At 40.7% G+C, this 18752-nt stretch overlaps 1 protein-coding gene across 2 annotated transcripts in view; it reads left to right on the forward strand.

The window, feature by feature from the left end:
• Positions 1-8099, forward strand: part of LOC109923059 (LIM domain transcription factor LMO4.2) — a 13660-nt gene extending 5561 nt beyond the window's left edge. For both annotated transcript variants that reach the window (XM_020523102.2, XM_020523103.2), the window contains exons 3-5: positions 1799-1895; positions 3540-3695; positions 7318-8099. In XM_020523102.2, the coding sequence (XP_020378691.1) occupies positions 1799-1895; positions 3540-3695; positions 7318-7326 (262 nt within the window). In that variant the 3' untranslated portion in view covers positions 7327-8099. The remainder of the gene's footprint in view (positions 1-1798; positions 1896-3539; positions 3696-7317) is intronic.
• Positions 8100-18752: the final 10653 nt, after the last annotated feature.

Here is an 18752-nt window from a genome sequence, read left to right on the forward strand (position 1 = left end):
TCCCTCTCCCCACTCTCTGTGTGTCCCTCTCCCCACTCTCTGTGTGTCCCTCACAATTCTATTGTTCAGCTCACTGAGGGTTATGGAGTCTTTCTCTGCAGGTGTTCAGACGTAACTCGGCTTCAGCACGAAGTGTCTGTCGAAAATACAAACAGCGCCTGAGTCCCGCCGTTGTGTATATTTTGTAAAAATGTTTTCCCGGGCGGGTTAAGCTGGCTTACTGTATCCTGTAACCTTGTGGTTCATGCATTTTTTGCTTTCTCGGGGATAGGGTTGAAAACATAGCCCCAACATAAAAAGCCCACCCCACCCCAAAATATTGGCGAGAGCAGCCCCTTCCTGCAGGATGTTGAGCAGTTAATATTGTTCTGGAGGTCACCGTCGCCGTCACATGAAGCATTAGAATTCAGCCACCAGTGTGTCGATGTGTATCTGAACTAATTAGTTTTGAGATGGAGTTTTGATTGCAGTTCTGCAATCGATGCCAGTGCAAAATTTGTTTCTGGCGCGCCCTATTAAAGGCTATCTTAAGCGGGCAGCTTTACTGCGCTGTGTCGATAGTTTTAATAAACAACTTGGAGACTATTTTTCAATAAAGTGGCGACAGCAAATTAGTACAACACGGAATGACAGCCCTGAAACTGAAGGGATGCTTATTATTCAGAATAAACACATGTGGCAAAAAAAAGGAAATGGGAGGGAGAGTATAAGTGGAGAATTATTATTTTAATTTAATTTATTTAGTTGCCCTAGTCTCTTGCCTTGAAATCGCCTTTGGTTTACTTTCAGCTGGAGAATGCTGCACGGAGCGCCAGGGTGATGGGGAATGGCAGGCGATCCCAGTAAATTACTTTTTTTCGTCAAATCGAAATTTCATTCTCGTTGTTAGGGAACGTCGAACTGAAGCAGATGAAGTCATTCAGAGTTGGGCCGCAGTTCTCCCCTCAGCAGATAAGGAAGTCTGAACACACATTTCATTACATTACAGAACACAACAGTGAGAGGGGAATCTGCACTGTCCATGCACTGCCTGAGAAAGTTAACCCTTAGACACACCCACGGATTTTCTTTCTTAAGGAACGGGAGAACGTTTGGGATCATAGGGCTATGACATAGGCATGGAACGGTAAAGGTTTCAGCTCAAGGGCCTGTAAGAGCAATTTTAGAGTAAAACAGACTTATGGGGTTATTCCCTATTAGCAAAACGTTCATTTTGGAGCTGACTAACAACACTGACAGCTAATCCTTGTGATAAATGCCATCTCTATGCCTCAGTCTTTCTGTGGGCAGATGGTTTAGTCCCAACATTGTCTGTTTTATAACACACTTTCTTGGGTTGGATCTCACTTTGACTAATGGTGCATTTTTTAATGGTGACCTTTATACTTTGGTTTCAGACAATTTTAGTTCTTCCATCGGAGACTTCACTGCTGTCTCCTTGCTTAGTCAACTCCCAAAGCTGACCAACTGTTCAATATTCCAATGTAGTTAGGCTTCAAGGATGGTGTTAAGTCATTATTCTGACTCCATTTGAACACATTTTTAAAAATGGTGCAAGTAGTTTTTTGGAGCGAGGGAGTTGGAATGAAAGGCAATTAACAAATAATGAAATGGTAATATCCGTGAAATGTACAGCTCTTTACCAGAGGTCATGTATGCTCAATGCTGGGAGCTACAAACATCTCTCTCCTTTCCTTCCAGTCAACTTTCCCTGTAAATCAGTAACTGTTGAAATGTTTCTCAGCAGCTGCTGGATAATGAGAATAATGTCTAACTGTTGTCATGCTTTTGTCTTTAGATTGTTTGGGAACAGTGGGGCGTGCAGTGCGTGCGGACAATCTATACCAGCTAGTGAGTTGGTCATGAGGGCACAAGGCAACGTCTATCACCTCAAGGTAATAGCATCCATCCTGCTTAGAGGAATTTCTGAACTATCATTATCTGGGCAATTTTCTTACACCTGAATTAATGCATAAATGTGAGGTTATTCACTTCTGAAGCAAAAACCAGAAGGCAGATTACCACCTGAATGGCTGTAAATTGGGAGAGTGGAGTGTGTAGTGGGTGTCCTTGTGCGTCAGTCGCTGAAGGTAAGCATGCAGGTGCAGCAGGCAGTAAAGAAGGCAAATGGTATGTTGGCTTTCATTGCAATAGGTTTCAAATACAGGAGCAGGGATGTGTTGTTGCAGTTATACAGGGTATTGGTGAGACCACCCCGGGAACATTGAGTGCAGTTTTGGTCTCCTTTTCTGAGGAAGGATGCTCTTGCTCTCGAGGGAGTGCAGCAAAGGTTTACCAGGCTGATCCTGGGGATTGGTGGTACTGACGTATGAGGAGAGGGTGACTAGGTTGGGATTGTTTTCGCTGGAGTTTGCTGGACAAATGAGGGGGGGATCTCATAGAGACTTATAAAATTCTAACAGGACTTGACAGGGTAGATGCAGGGAGGATGTTCCCGATGGTGGGTGTGTCCAGAACCAGGGGCCATAGTATGAGGATTTGGGGTAGACCATTTAGGACGGAGATGAGGAGACATTTCTTCACCCAAAGAGTGGTGAGCCTGGGGAATTCATTACCACAGGAAGTAGTTGATGCCAAAACATTGAATGTATTCAAGAGGCGACTAGATATAGCACTTTGGGCAAATGGGATCGAAGTTTATGTGGAGAAAGCAGGATTAGGCTATTGAGTTGGACAATCAGCCATGATGGTAAAGAGTGGCGAAGCAGGCTCGAAAGCTGAATGGCCTCCTCCTGCTTCTATCTTCTATGTTTCTATTACCACTGGCATCTTCACTGATTATAAAAATGATCACTCCTGCCCCACTGTTACCCACTCTTGTGCACTGAGCTCTTTTACAGTAAATTGGTAATTTGAAACTCCAAGATCACTCGCCCAGTATGATGCTGTGATGTGTAGAAATATCCACAGCATTGGTACAGGCCATTCAGCCCAATTGGTATTTATGGTCCCTAACAGCCTTTTACCAATCCACTTTATTCCCTCCCCACCCCCATTAGCACGGCACTCTTCTTTTGGATGTGTTGAGCTACTTCGTACTAAGAAGGACTGTAATGTTTAACTTTGTTTCTTTATTTTTCTTCTTTGTACCTAAGATTTTCTACTTTTGTACCTAAGATGGCACCGGGAGTAGCGACATTGTATACTTTTTACTGTTCTCACGTACTCCGTGACAACAAAATCTAATTCTAATTCTATCGTACTATGTTGTTCACGTCAGCTAGTCTTTTGTGGTAACAAATTACACATTCTTCATTTACTTTCGGGGATAGAGATGTTTTGGCTGAATTCCTTTATCCGATTTATTACTATCATATTTACAGCCCTGTAATTGGAAACATCTCTGGAATGCCCACCCTTTCAAACCTCATCATAATTTTAAAGAGGTAACTCCTGAGCTGCCGCCTTTTTGAGAAATCAGCCCAGATTTGCAGCAATTGCGTAAGAGGGTTGAGTTTATCTTAATACTATTGCTTGGTAACTAAAAAATGCTACTGTTGTTTCTCCGTTCTCTACAGTGCTTTACTTGTGCCACTTGCCGGAATCGTCTTGTCCCTGGAGACAGGTTTCACTATATCAATGGCAGTTTATTCTGTGAACATGACAGACCTACGTCCCTTATCAATGGACATTTGAATCCACTTCAGAGCAACCCTCTACTATCTGACCAGAAGGTAAGCATGGGTCCTATGTGACTTCTGCCTCCTTTTTATATTTTGTACTGAATCAGGGGAGGGAGCTGCCTTATTGTAACACTTGCAGATTTTTTTGGAGATGTTGCATGGAGCGAATTGCAATCCATCTTCAATATGAAGTCGGTTTTTTTAAAATTTAATGTTAAATGTTAAGATGTTGTAATGTGTAGCGTGTAAATGCACCATTAACTAGAATGCAGTTTGTTCCTTTAATTAAAATAACCAGGTGGTAGGAGTTGTGCCATGTGATCTAACTTTTCTGTGACATTGACCTGACATTATGGGATGCTCCAGCAAGGTTATTCCATGCGTACCAGCTTGTCTTCTCTTGTTCTTTGTTGTACCTGAGTTTTGGATTAAAGCACAGTATCTGGTTTGGCACTGGCTTCTGTTTGCCGTGTGTGCTCTCCTCCTCCCGTCAATAAATAAATAAAATTCAGTTTTATTGGTGAAGATAAGAGACTCAAATCATTTTGCGCTACTAGTGGGTGGATCTCGTTGACATGTTTGTACCTGACACAGCAAATGTTTGATGTAAACGCTTCCATGCTTTCCACACTTCTTTGCTCCTTACTTAGTTTACATATGGAAAAACAAACACTGGAGCCATTTTATATTCCGAAAGCTGCAACAACTTTGAGAAGGAGGCTTTCCTTGAACAGTTTAACCAGAAGTGAGAATTATTGAGTGATGTATTGGGGCAGGGGTAGTCCGTACCCTACTGGATTCAATTTGGAAGCACTCTCTACAAAAGCAACATAATTCTGCATTGCTTCATGTTGTTCCTTATTATTGATCTGCATTTCTATTATGAACTGAGTAACCTGTTAGGCTGAAATCATATTAAATATTGCAGTGTTTCACATTTTCCATAATGAAGTTTCTCATTATGGGAGGGGGTGAATTATACTTGTGGGTTAGCAGTCTTGTCTTAGCAAGGTTGCAGACGTTATGCAATCCATTTAACAGCATTCCTTCACTGTCTTTTATGACTGTGTGTGACACCCTACATTCCTTGTCTCTTCCAGTTTGTAGAAATGACTCTTTATCCTTGTGTCCCTAATATCACTTGATAGCATTCACCCACTGTCCTTTTGACCTAGTCTTCACTATCCTGTGACCCATTTTTTAATTTAATCTCTTGACCTCCTATTCCAGCAAGCGTTGATACAGGATAAGCAGATTGAGTGGAAAAACTGCAATAGAATCAAAATGTTTAGCGTTTAATGTGCAAATTATCTTGGGTGCTAAATTAAGACTCAAAAAGACTCCCATCAGAACTGTTTTGTATGCACCCTGAAGTTTGTGTGCCATCGACTTTTACTAATTTAGACATGCTGTTTGAAGTTTAGTTTCTGGCTTTGGCACATGGAGGCTCATAATGGTTAAACTTGGATTGAGAGTGACGTAAACGTTTGACATAACAGTGTTGGTCCTTTAATAATAACACTGTTCCTATATAAATAGGACAGCACACTAGTTACTGTGGCGTCATTAGTGAACCTGTCTCTGATTTTAGACATGTTTTCAAATGTGCTGCTGCTCAGTCCCTTAGTAAATGTGTGTGTATTTAAACACAAGTTATAATGGGGTGCTTTAGTGAGAAACTGTGTCTCCAACTCAAAAGAGGATGAGATGAGTTTAAAGATTGTAAATGATCTGTTCAGCAAGGAAAGTGAACAGCAAAAGTTTATATGTGGTGAGGTTCATTATAAAGCTCAAAATGGAGCTGGACAAATTGTTCCACCCACCACATGTGCTTTTCTTTCCCACTTTCCACATAAATGAATGCAATGGGAATCTCAAGCGGTTCAGGTCTTAGCCCGAAATTGTCCCTTGATCTAGAACCATGGCTCAGGAAAGAAGTGCACTTGCTGCACATTGCTTCATTGGGAGCTACCTGGGATCTGGTGTGACACTGGGTTTTTGGTTCTGGTTAGATCTCAGCCTGATCCACTATGATCCTGCTTCCTGCAGTGCCACCAGGCTTTCAAATGACCTCTTCTGCAGACAATTGCAATTGTGCACTCATGGTTCAAAGAGCCAAGTAGATTCAGCAATACTGAAAGGGTTAATCGGTTGGAATTTTAACAAGTGTTAAACAGATGGGGTTTTTTTTTGCCTTCTCAACATCAGAGTAATGTCAACAATTCTGTGCCAAATGCAGCCTCGCCTTTTAAAGGCACTTTTCCCCCATTGTCCACTTTTAACCTTGTATTCTTTGGGAAGTTTATGAAAAATAGCAGTCTCTACCCAACCCTCCGCGCCCCCCCCCCCCCGCCCACCCCCATGCCCCCTCCACTTAGGCAGCTCCTTGCCTCCCCCCTACCCCTGCTATCCACTTCTTTGTTACTAACTAAACAGGACTCTGCTCTGGTAGGCTAAGTACTGTCAAGGACAGAAAGAGAGCTGGATAAGTTTTTGTTCCTTAAAACAAAATGCAAAACATTTCCATTAAAACAGCATAATTGGTGTTGTCTCTGTCGATAGGGGCCGACATTTGATGTTCATTTATTAAATAGGCGCTAGGCTGCTCCCTAATCTCTTTGTTCAAGACAGACAAATTACCTTTCTCACACTGTGGTCAAACTCAGGGGAATTATAGCTCAATGCCTCAGCTAGTTTAATTAGCCTGCAAGTGGGGGGTTGCAAATTGCTAGTGCACCTCAGGCTTTTAGTAGCTCGATGAGAGGGTGAAACAGGGAAATGCACTAATCCTAAACTGATAAAAGTTCTAAACTGGTGAAACATCAATAAAATAGAACTTCTATCTTAAAAAAAATGACGTGTACTTAGCTAGCTTATTGGGTGTTGGTTGGTTGCTGTATTGTTTGGAAAGCAAGCATTTCTCTCTCAATTGCGACACTGTTTGCCTCACCAGTTCAGCATTTCACTGTCTTAAGAAAAACTTTTGACTTTTTTTGTTGAACTCTGCAAGCTGGTTAACTAAATTTGTGCCTTTTTTCTCTCCACTCCATTGTAAATGATTGCAGACTATGGTTTCAGTGATGGTGTGCAGTTTTTTAAAACCCTGTCTGAGTTCCATTCTTCCCTGTTTTATTTGAGAAGTGAAAGCAAGGCTTCCATTTTGTAGTTCTCTTCATCCATTTGATAGATACCATTTTATCAGTTTTTGTTTGTTCGGTTAAAAAATAGTCAAATCCATTTCTTGATCAGCACACACCAACCAATTCCGCATCGAGTGATTTAAGTAATTTAAAATCTAAATAGTCTGAAACTGACAGCTGCCTAGAATAAACGTTATGTGCCTGAATGTTATGTTCTGGCTGAAACTCCAGAAATTTAGTTGAAAGCTGGATTAATGTAATGGAGATATGTGGCACATCTCGGCAATACCGTTCTGAGTGAAATCAGCTTTTCTAGTTCAGGCAGGCAAGCTGCAGTGCAAGGAATTTTTTTAAAAACTTTCAATAAAATGAAGATTGGGAAATAGGAGAAGCATCCGAAAAATAAGGTGTATATTTCTTGCAAATTTGTCTTGATAGAACTGGGTGAGGGGTCATTGGGGAAGAGAGGGCTTTGATTATGGTGCACTTTCCCCTGTCCTTGAGCTAACTTTTATCACTGTTTTGATCTGCAGGTTTGCTGAGATGGTTTTGAGCAGTGCAGAATGCGTGCCTTCATGCCTTTTCGATCTGGCTCATCGCAGGTGGACCCCACTTTGTTCCAGTAGACAGTCATGTTTTTTGGCTGGTTTCAACGCCAGGTACTCGACGACATTGCACACTTATATACCCTTGCTAGTTTGCTCTCACCAAGCTGTTCTTGCATTAAAAGTGACTTGAGGAAACCAGATTATGGACTCCGTGAACCCGGGCTAATGAGACTGTTCAGAAAGGGGGTGGGGAGGCAAAAATACATATGGCCCATTTTGGAGGACATCTGGAATAATGACAAATTAAACTAATTACTGGAGGTTTTGAGATGTGCTTTGTACCTACATTAATAATTAGCAGGGCACTGGCCTCGGGATTCCCCCTCCTCCCTGTATTCTATTTTCTTTACGACATCCTTGCAAAAAATTGTGTTGGCTCTTTGTATTTCTAAGTGTTGTATTGACAATGTGTTTATTGCTATTATTATTAATAAAGAGGCGGCAATGGGAGAAAAAAATCCAGTGATTTTTGTGGTAGTTCTCTATCATATAAACACTTTTAGTGGTTCTCTGTACAATAACATGTATGTATGCATGTATGTGATTTGTCAAATGTTGCTTCTCTCCCTCCAACCCCAGCAAAACCATCCCAGCTTTCTAGTATCTAATGTAGGACTTTAAGAATGGAAATTTTATTTGTGATATTTTCAAAAAAAAAACATTTGCTCTAGTATGGTGTATTTAAATAATAAAAAGCTTGAACTGGGGAAAGATGAATTGTGTGTGTTCTTAAATAAACTTAAATAAGCACCACAAACTCCAGTTCCATTTCTCGTAAAACAGGGAGAAATAGTTTTTAATATGTCAACTTTTAGTGAGTTCCATCTATTTAGTATTGGCTACAATGAAAAACGCTTTATGTACTTTAGATTATAGACCTATTATGTTACAAATGTCATTTGTGCTCAGATAATCCATATGCATGCAGTAAAGTAATGTCTTTGATCTGTTTATGGTAGTGGGGGAGGAGTGGAGCGGCGCGGGTGAGTGGTAATGGATCTGAAAACTTTAAATCTAAGCGAGAGTATCGTAAATCACCAAAGTCATGTTTAGAAGTATTTAGCACCAGAAGTTTTCACTAGAAAATGTATGAATGAACTTTTGATAGAAGGAGCTAAAGGTTGGAGAAAATTGTGCCACAACTGGTATTGCACAGAGAGAGGCTGCTCAGACCTGCATTCTATCATTGAAATGCACGTCCTGATAGGTTAATACAAGGTTTTCACCCGGAACAAACAAGGAACATAACGTTCTATAAATCAGGGCAGCACTGAGTCCAGTTTAAAAAGCCATTAACTGAGGGCAGGAATTGACAGAAATGACCTGCTTTTCTGTCTTTGGTTTCATCTTAAGTGACAGTGACACTGTGTTAATGTGGGAGAACGCTGACACTTATCACAGGACACTGTTTAAAAAGCAGTATTTGCCTATTGCTTTTAGCAGATTTTTTTTGGTACAAATGCGTTTTTAAACAAAAGCAACTGGATTTTTTTTTCGGCATTATGCAACTGGATCATGCTTTTTAAAAAGGTTTTAAAATCTCTGTTACAAGCAAAATGTGATGATAGATTCAGAAGTTAGGCTCACACATAAGCTGAAAACTATGCACTCCTGATTTACCTGGATTTCCTGCAAGTAACCCAAGCCATGTTGAGAAGCTGGATATTGCAGACGGCAAAAAATGAATTCCAATGTCTTTAATATAAAGACTTATGATCTATGCAAATCTTTCAGCTGATTTAGATCTACTTACTGAAAATTTGTTGCCTGAAATCTTTTAAATTCTATATTTTAGTCTTTGGTTATCACTTGGTTCAGTTTCTACTCAGAAGTGTCTCAGGCCATTTGTTACATTAAGGGTGCTCTTCTCTCTTATTTTTCTCTCTCTCCTTTTTTAAGGCATTCCCTTTAAAAACCTTTCTTTTTTACCAAGCATTTAGTCACCAGTCCTAATATGTATGCAGTGTCAAATCCTAGTTTGTAACATTTACTATGAAGTGCATTGCGAATTGTACAAAGCTGCTATATGGATGCAAGTTGTTGTTTGCAGCACCCCTCTGAAACTTAATATAGGGATTTTAATTTTGTTTTTTGAAAAAGCTTTTGTGTTCTGACTTGTTGAACAGTAGCATTATGGTTGTGTTACTAGGCAAGTAACCCCAAGACTTGAACTCATGATTTCAAATTCCACCCAGCACCTAGAGAAATTTAAAAACAGTTCAATAATTTAGAAATACAATGATAATATTGGTAATAGTGACCATGTGACAATGGATTGATGTTAAAAACCCTTCGGGTTCATTAACATCTTTTTAGGGAGGAAATCTGCTAACCTGACCCGTGGGTCTATACATCACTCTGGACTCACAGCAGTTTGATCGTCTTTTAACTGTCCTGTGAAATGGCCAAGTAAACAGCCAAACCTGTTGTCAAGAAAGTGAATCACCTACCACCTGGTGTTTCGAGATGAGCAATAGATACCAACCAGGTCCACATACTGTGAATGCAGTAAGAAGTGGATTTCCATACAGTCTTCGCAAATGTCATTATATGAATAGCGACAGGACACGATCCCTTTTTTTAAATTTTTAGATGCACAGTGGCTCAGTGGTTAGCACTGCTGCCTCACAGCGCCAGGGACCTGAGTTCGATCCCACCCTCAGGTGACTGTCTGTGTGGAGTTTGCACATTCTCCCCTTGTCTGCGTGGGTTTCCTCCAGGTGTTCCGGTTTCCTCCCACAGTCCAAAGATGTGCAGGCTAGTTGGATTGGCCATGCTAAATTGCCCATATTGTTCAGGGATATGTAGATTAGGTGGGTTATAGGGATGGGTCTGCATGGGATGCTCTGAGGGTTGGTGTGGACTTGTTGGGCCGAAGGGCCCGTTTCCACACTGTAGGGATTCTATAAGATATACTTTGTTGGTGAAATAAATATATTTCAGGTGTACAATCTCTGGATTTAGTAAGGCAATAAATGGTGATGATAGAGCTGAAATTTTGATGTTGGCCAGATTAATGTCGACATAAGAACAGGTAGCTGAGGAGCAGGAATAGGCCATTCAGCCCCTCAATCCTTGCATGGCATTCAATATGATTGTGGTTGATCTGAGTTTGGACTCAGCTACACATCGCCCCCCCCCGCCCCACGGCCCATACTTCTAGTTTCTTGACTAACAAAAGGCATCTTGATAACTCGGCCTTAAAAATATTCAAAGATCTTCCCTACAATCCTGTCTGAATAAGGGAGTTCAACAGATTCTCCACCCTCTGATAGAGGAAAAAAAAGCTCCTCATCTATTGTCTTAACCGAGAGGCCCATTACTTTTCACTTGTGTCCCTAGTTCTAGACCCTGACACATTCCACCATGTCATGTCCCCTCAGGATCTCAGATATTTAAAAAGATCACCTCTCATTTTTCTAAATTTCATTGGATGCAGGCCCAATGTTTCCTCTGAACTCCCTCACTGCAGATATTAGTTGGGCATTAACTAAACAGCTTTTAAAGTAATTGTGTCCTTCCTTGAACAAGGCAACCAAACTTTACGCCATACTCTAGATATAGTCTCACCAATGACCCTGTATGACCTCAGCAACACTTCAGTACATTTATATCCATTCCCTTTGCAATAAACAACAATATTCCATTTACCAGTCACCTCGATTGGTGCTTCCCCATTACATTGGAAATAAATCTCAAACAGCCAACTAGATTTTATAAAATAGAGACTTAATTCAATGAAAGCGTTACTGTTAATTCACTGAAAGCATGACTGATTAATTCCTATACTTTAACCTCTCTTCAAAGCAATTTATTGCCATGGGAAGAATAAGTAACGGTAGAACGACTGGAAATGAAAAGCAATTAGAACTGTTTGGAAGTACAGGGGATACTCACTGTTATTTCAGAGGAACTGCCTGTGTATTAAAGGTGTTCAGATGATGACAGTATATCGTGTGTCATCTTCTTCCCTGATGTATTACATGTTTCTTTAATGGAGGAGTTGACCCTCTATAACACATCTGTTCAGCAACCCCTGAAATGACCCTGTGGAAAGTGGATAATCCAGACTCTCTGAAATGCAGCCCTGTTACAAGGCAGCCTGTAAAATCCTAATATAAACATCAATGGAACCTGATTTTATAGAGCCCTTGTTATGAAAAACCAGCTTGTCCTTCTAAAAGCTTTGTTAATTCCTGGAGTTAAAACTTGCTTAGATGAATTGTCTGGTACAAATGATAATGAGTATAATTTCAACAGCTAGTGGATAGTTAACATTTTCCCTTTGTATCCAAACATCTCCATTATTTCTACGCAGTCCTTTATTGGCCTACATAATTTTTCCTGCCATATTGTCCTATTTTTTACCTGTACCTAATGAATTAAATAACTTGAGCATTGTAGTTCCTCCTTTGCCATTCTTTGGAATGACTCCTACTGATACACAGCCAGGTAAATTATAGTACCGAGATTAATCATGTGACATTTAAGTAGATAAAGTGGATATATTCTCTTGGAGAAAGGAAAATGGTTGCCAAAATTGCATGATGCATGTGTAAATTCCAACTATGTTGTAGTTCACTGTGTACATGCACTGAGTGCTTGGTAGAAACATAGAATATAGGAACATGAGTAAATCATTCAGCTCTTCAAGGCTACTCCATCATTCAATATGATCATATTTGATTATCCAACTCTACCCTGTTCCCGCATTCACCCCATATGTTTTCCTTTAGCCCCAAGAATGATATCTTGACACTTTCTTGAAAAGTATGGGTGACATTTGAATTTCTGTGAATGAGATGGTGACTTCTTCCAGATCCATTAATTTGTTCATTTATGGTGCCTTCAGTTTCCTAAGCTCTGAAATCCCCTCCCTAAACCTGTCCAACTTTCCACCTTTCCTCAGTTAAGATGTTCCTTAAGATGTTTCCAAGTTTGTTGTCACCTTCCTAGCATCTCCTGATGTTACTGATTGTTTCATTGTCCTGTGACTGTTTGGATAATTTTACTATGTATAATGTGCTGCATAAATGCAAGTTATTGTTGACATGTTTTAATTGAATGTGGGGAGGCAATGGCCTAGTGGTTTTATCGCATGATTATTAATCTAGAAACTCAGCTAATGTTCTGGGGACATGACTTCGAATCCCACCATGGCAGATGTTGGAATTTGAATTCAATAATATTCTGGAATTAAGAATCTGCTGATGACCATGAAACCATTGTTGATTGTCAGAAAAACCCATCTGATTCACTATTGTTCATCAGGGAAAGAAATCTGCCATCCTCACCTGATCTGGCCTATGTGTGACTCCAGACCCACAGCAATGTGGCTGACTGTCAACTGCCCTCTGAAATGGCCTAGCAAGCAGCTCAATTCAAAGGCAATTCAAATGCTGGCGATTGTCCTATGAGTGAATAAAAAATTACAATTCAGATAATATGGATGAATTCCCTGGAGGTTTCATTGTACAATTTCTGCATTTCTATTTTCATTCTCTTTCTGAGAGCTCTGTCTTGGGAAGATGCTTTCTTAAGTAGGAAAGAAATGCATCCATGATGGAGGTCCATCAAGAAGGTATCCAACCAAAGGAGAAAGGGCACTTTGGGCCTTTTTGAAGCTTTCAGTACTCCCAAGTTGAGCTTTACATTGCTCTCCTGAATCCTAATACTTTTGGTTTCCATTGGTAAAGTGCCAGCAAAGTCATCATTGTACCATTCTCTTACCAGAGGGAGATGATTTTGGTAAGTTTTTAACTTAAGGCTCACCACGCCTCAGGCAAGGATGGGGCTGCAGAAGGCAGGGCCACCTTCAGCTGATGCAGGAATCAAGCCCACGCTGTTGGTATCACTATGCATCGCACAGCTGCCATCTGGTCACTAAGCAAACTGCCTCTCCGTATAATACTCCAAATATATACCACCTTTTAAGCAAAACATAGGTGCTTTGAAAGGGATCTCAAATGTTCAATTTAGACTGATAGAAAACGCTGTACAGGTCCATTAAAATTGTTATTTTAAGAAGCTTTAATTTCTCAATCTGCTCCTAAAGTGCATTAATGGCAATACTGCAATGAATTATTTTTCATAAATCTACACTTCATTTTGTTTACTCAATTGCTAGCCTGTGGGCATTGTAAATGGGTTCTGGGCTGCTACAAGGTATTGAAGACTTAATCATGAATTTCTATTTCTGTACAGCTTTTAATGGCAGACTGAAACATGTATTAATCACCTAATGTAATGTAAACAAAAATACTTTTACAAGAAAATAGTGGTTGTATGATTCACCTACAGCTCATGGTGTGGTTTCGGTTGAAATAATTGTGTGAACTTATTTATTTTCATCTATGTGATTAACTGTGAGTAAGAAGTGATGAGTTCTTGCAAGTTGTAGACAGTGTCTCTACCACAAATCTAAGAGGAAAGACTACAATAATTCTGAAACCCACCGAAATACTAGAATGAGTGGTGGGAAAGTCGTAAGGTACCTTAAATAGAATTTGCTCGCTGATGTCTCTCTTGACTTACTTGTATCTTTCTTGCCTATGATTTAGGTAATAGTGGTTAAATCCCAAACCAGAGACTTGACACATAAGTGCAACATCAAGAGGTGACACCTTTTAAATGAGGTTTTAAACCAAACCTTGCAACTGACTACAAAGGATCCCGTGGCACTAGCTAGAGGAAAAACAAGGAAACTTCTTATGTTCGAATAATCCCTCAACCAATGTTACTAAAGAAGATGATATGATTTCACGTTATTACATTTTGAGCAACTTTGCTGTGTGAAAATTGGCTGCATTTTCGAACGATTGCATTTCAAAAGTATTGCTGAAAAAAGACACGTTTCATCAAAGACTTGCACTCCCCAGTACATTTCACAATCAAGTGCAAGATGAGAAATCTCAGAAATATCTTTGTTCAGTAATATTCAAGTTCTGTGCCATCGAATGCCTATTTAAAAAGCACTTAATTGGCTGTGTGGCACTTTGGAATGTGGAAGGTAGTGTCTAAATGAGGGTTACTTCTTCTCTCTTTCCATCTGCTGTACCCCTTCTTTGCTTGTTCTGAACTAGATGATGGAAGACTGCTTGATGCTGATCTGAGTTTTGCTAACCTGCTTCCTCTAAGATCATTTACTTTCACCTCCCCCAACTCACCCCATTCCCTACCGAAACCTTTATCAATAGCTTTTGTTATCTCTAGAATCAATTTGTCCAATGTCTTTCTTGGTGGCCTCTCACCATCTGCCCTTCATGAAGTCCGACTTGCTCAAAGTTCCTCCACTTGTATCCATTACCAAAGACATATTCATCTATTGACCGAGACAACAAGGTGCAGGGCTGGATGAACACAGCAGGCCAAGCAGCATCATAGGAGCAGAGAGGCTGACGTTTCGGGCCTAGACCCTTCATCAGAAAAGGGGGAGGGGAAGGGGGTTTTGAAATAAATAGGGAGAGAGTGGGAGGCGGATAGAAGAGGGATAGAGGAGAGGATAGGTGGAGAGGAAACAAACAGGTCGAAGAGGCGGGGATGGGGCCAGGAAAGGTGAGTGTAGGTAGGGAGTTAGGAAGGGGATAGGTCAGTCCAGGGAGGACGGACAGGTCAAGGGGGCGGGATGAGGTTGGTCGGTAGGAGATGGAGGTGCGGCTTGGGGTGGCTCCTTGCTAATTAGCAACTACTTTTTAAATCTTTGATTGTGTTTCAGTTTGAGTTATTTTCATGGTTTTCTTCCACCTTGCCCTCTCTGTGTTGCATTTCCTCCTGTTTCCTGATTCTGATCTTTATTGCCTCCTTCCTTCTGCTGTTCTGGTTGCGTTCAGTGCATTGAGTATAGGAGTTGAGAAGTCATGTTGTGGCTGTACAGGACATTGGTTCGGCCACTATTGGAATACTTTTTGCAATTCTACTCTCCCTGCTATAGAAAGGATGTTGTGAAACCAGAAAGGGTTCAGAAAAGATTTACAAGGATGTTGTCAGGGTTGGCAAGTTTGAGTTATAGGGAGAGGCTGAATAGACTGGGGCTATTTTTTAGCCTGGAGCTTTGGAGGCTGAGGGGTGACCTTATAGAGGTTCATAAAATCATGAGGAGCATGGATCGGGTAAATAGACAAGGTCTTTTCCCTGGGGTAGAAATCTCCAAAACTAGAGGGCGTAGATTTAAGGTGAGAGGGGAAAGATTTAAAAGGGACCTGAGGGGCAACTTTTTCACACAGAGGGTGGTACGTGTATGGAATGAGCTGCCAGAGGAAGTGGTGGAGGCTGGTACAATTACAACATTTAAAAGGTACACGAATAAGAAGGGTTTAGAGGGATATGGGCCAAATGCTGACAAATGGGATTAGATTTATATAGGATATCTGGTCGGCGTGGAGGAGTTGGACTGAAGGGTCCATTTCCGTGCTGTATGTGTCTCTATAACTCCCTGCCTAAATTCTTCCAGGCTCCTTCTCAAAAAAACCCACCTGCATTTCCAGTTACCTCCTTTTACTCGTGCCCTTTAGTTTGTCTCAGCCTCAGTTATGTAATGTGTCTTGGGACATTATATAAATACGTGTTCTTTTGTTGTTGATCCATCAGTCAGTCTGAGATGGTGATTGGGTGCTGCAATTAGTCTCAATGCAGCAATGCTTTCCTCTTTGATATTGTTCTGAATGTCTTGAAGTGTCCATATCTCGGGAGCAGCAAGGATAGGGCCTTGTTCTGCTGGTTCTAGATTTAATAGTTTCCAGGTACCTGGACTATTGGGAAAAGTAACAGGAAGTATTGGTAAATGTCAAACAATATCCTCAGACACCTTCTGAATGGAATAACGAACAAAAATTGGTTGAATCTCTGATCCTGGCATATAAACCAGCCAATTTACATAGGAAAGGGGAAATCTGCTCTTATTGCTGCAGTGGATCATCCTGAACGTGTTTTTCAAGGATCATCTCTCGTTTTATGGTAACCTAGTGAGACACCAAGGTATAATTATTTGTGCTGAGGGATAGGAGTGAAGTGGAACTGAAATGCCATTTGCTTCAAATTATTCCATGGAAAATCTAAAATGACTGGCTAATTGATGCTTTAATTTTTTACATCTGCCCAACAAAGATAGAATCTAAGTACTGGTGCAAAAACATCTGGATTAGTTCTCCCTCCCCCTCCTTCATATTAGCTTTGGGTTACTCACTCACTGTCATGTGTTTCTTGCTGTCATAACAACTACTACTGCTCCCAGCGAGACTATGGTATTTACAGAGATTTAAAACTTTATTTATTTTAGTTGTGTTGGCAATGACTGAGAGCTGACAGAAAATCAATTCCAACATTTTATTTTGCATTCTGTACACTTGAGAAATTTCAACACCAGTTCTTTATCTAATACTCGAGTTATTTGAAATGATTACAAACAATACACAGACAGGAGCAGTTTGTGAGTGAATCCTCTCTGTTCTTCATTAAAAAAAACACCCACCTAAGAAGCTGCAGCCAAATAGCTTAAATAAATTTGTTCGAAAAAATTTGCATTTTGTCAGATGCTATGTGGTGGAACATTGTTGAAACCAAATGCGTTCCTTCAGCACCTTCTCAATTGAAAGACAGAAAGGGGAAATCAGTGCCTAGTGTCAGCCTGTGATCACACTAATGTACAATGTTTAAGCTTAGGATTCTTATGGTGCAGTAGTGAAGTGTCACCTCTAGACCAGAAGGCCCAGGTTCAAGTACCACCTGATCCATTGGTGTGTTATAACATCCCCGAACAGATTGTTTTAAAAATGGTTAAGCCCCACCTACCCCTGTCCCCCCACTCCCTGCCCTAGATGGGATATGGTGCTCAAGGGTGTCAGAGGCAGTTATAGAATTGCCTTACTGCTGTGAATGTGGACATTCCACCAATCAGATAGACTAGAGAAGCTGGGATTGTTCTCCACTGAGTACAGAGTTTGATCTATAGATAGAGGCTGAATAGGCTGGGTCTATTTTCCCTTGGAGCATCGGAGGTCAGGGTGATGACCTTATGGGGATTTATAAAATCGTGAGGGGTATGGATAGGCATGAATAGTCAAGGTCTTTTCCCCAGGGATAGGGGAGTCCAAAACTAGAGGGCATAGGTTTAAGGTGACAGCGGGAAGATTTAAAAGGGACCTAAGGGGCAACTTCTTAACGCAGAGGGTGGTGTGTGTATGAAATGAGGAAGTGGTGGAGGCTGGTATAATTACAACACTTAAAAATCACCTGGATGGGTATATGAATAGGAAGGGTTTAGAGGGATATTGGCCTAATGCTGGCAAATGGAACTAGATTAATTTAGGATATCTGGTCAGCATGGAAGGGTTAGACTGAAGGGTATGACTCTATGACTGAACTTGATCACTAACCGATAACCTTTACTGGAGGCATGGGTGTATTTTTACATTATTTTCCCATGGATGTGAGCACCACTAACATAAGCAATATTTGTTTTATTAACCTTTCATGGGCACCCCTGACTAGGCCAGCCCATCCTTAATTACCCTTGAGCTGAACAGCTTTCTATAGCATTTCAGAGGGCCGTTAAATCTGAAGTCACATGTAGGCCAGACCAAGCAGATTTCCTTCCCTAAAGTTTCCAGGAACCAAATGGGTTTTTACAACAATTAATGGTGTTTTCACACTTCACAATTTGTTTTTTTTAATTTAAATTTCAGTTTTAATTGAATTCAAATTCTACCATCTGCTGTGGTGGGATTCTGGGCCTCTAGATTACTAGTGTAGTGACAATACCACTTCATTTCAGATTTAGACATTTACCTAACCAACCTGTTCAACAATGTTATTGCCTACCTCTGGACCATTTGGGGACTTGAACCCAGGCATCCTAGCTTGAAGATAGGGACACTACCACTGCACCATGACAGCCCATCAGCAAACTTAGATACACTACTCATCCTTTTATCTAGTTATTTTCATCAACCTTATCAGACGTGTTATGATACACCTCTGGAGCACATGGGACTTGAACTTTGGCCCCCTGGCTTAGAGGCAGGGGCACTACCATTGTGCCACAGAAGCACTACATTTCTGATTTAATCAATTGAATTTAATTTCCACTGGTAGGATTTGAACTAACTTATCATAGTTCCTTGAAAGTGGAGTTGCAGGTAGACAGGGTGGTGAAGAAGGCGTTTGATACACTTGCCTTAATTGGTCAGTGCATTGAGATAGGAGTTGGGAGGTCATGTTGCAGCTGTACAGGATATTGGTTAAGCCGCCTTTGGAATACTGTGTTCAGTTCTGGTCTCCCTGCTATAGGAAAGATGATAAACTTGAAAGGGTTCAGAAAAGATAACATCAAAAACTGCAATTTTAATGAGGAATAAACAGATCAG

Source organism: Rhincodon typus, chromosome 10, assembly GCF_021869965.1.
Source record: "Rhincodon typus isolate 14 chromosome 10, sRhiTyp1.1, whole genome shotgun sequence".
NCBI lineage: Eukaryota > Metazoa > Chordata > Chondrichthyes > Orectolobiformes > Rhincodontidae > Rhincodon > Rhincodon typus.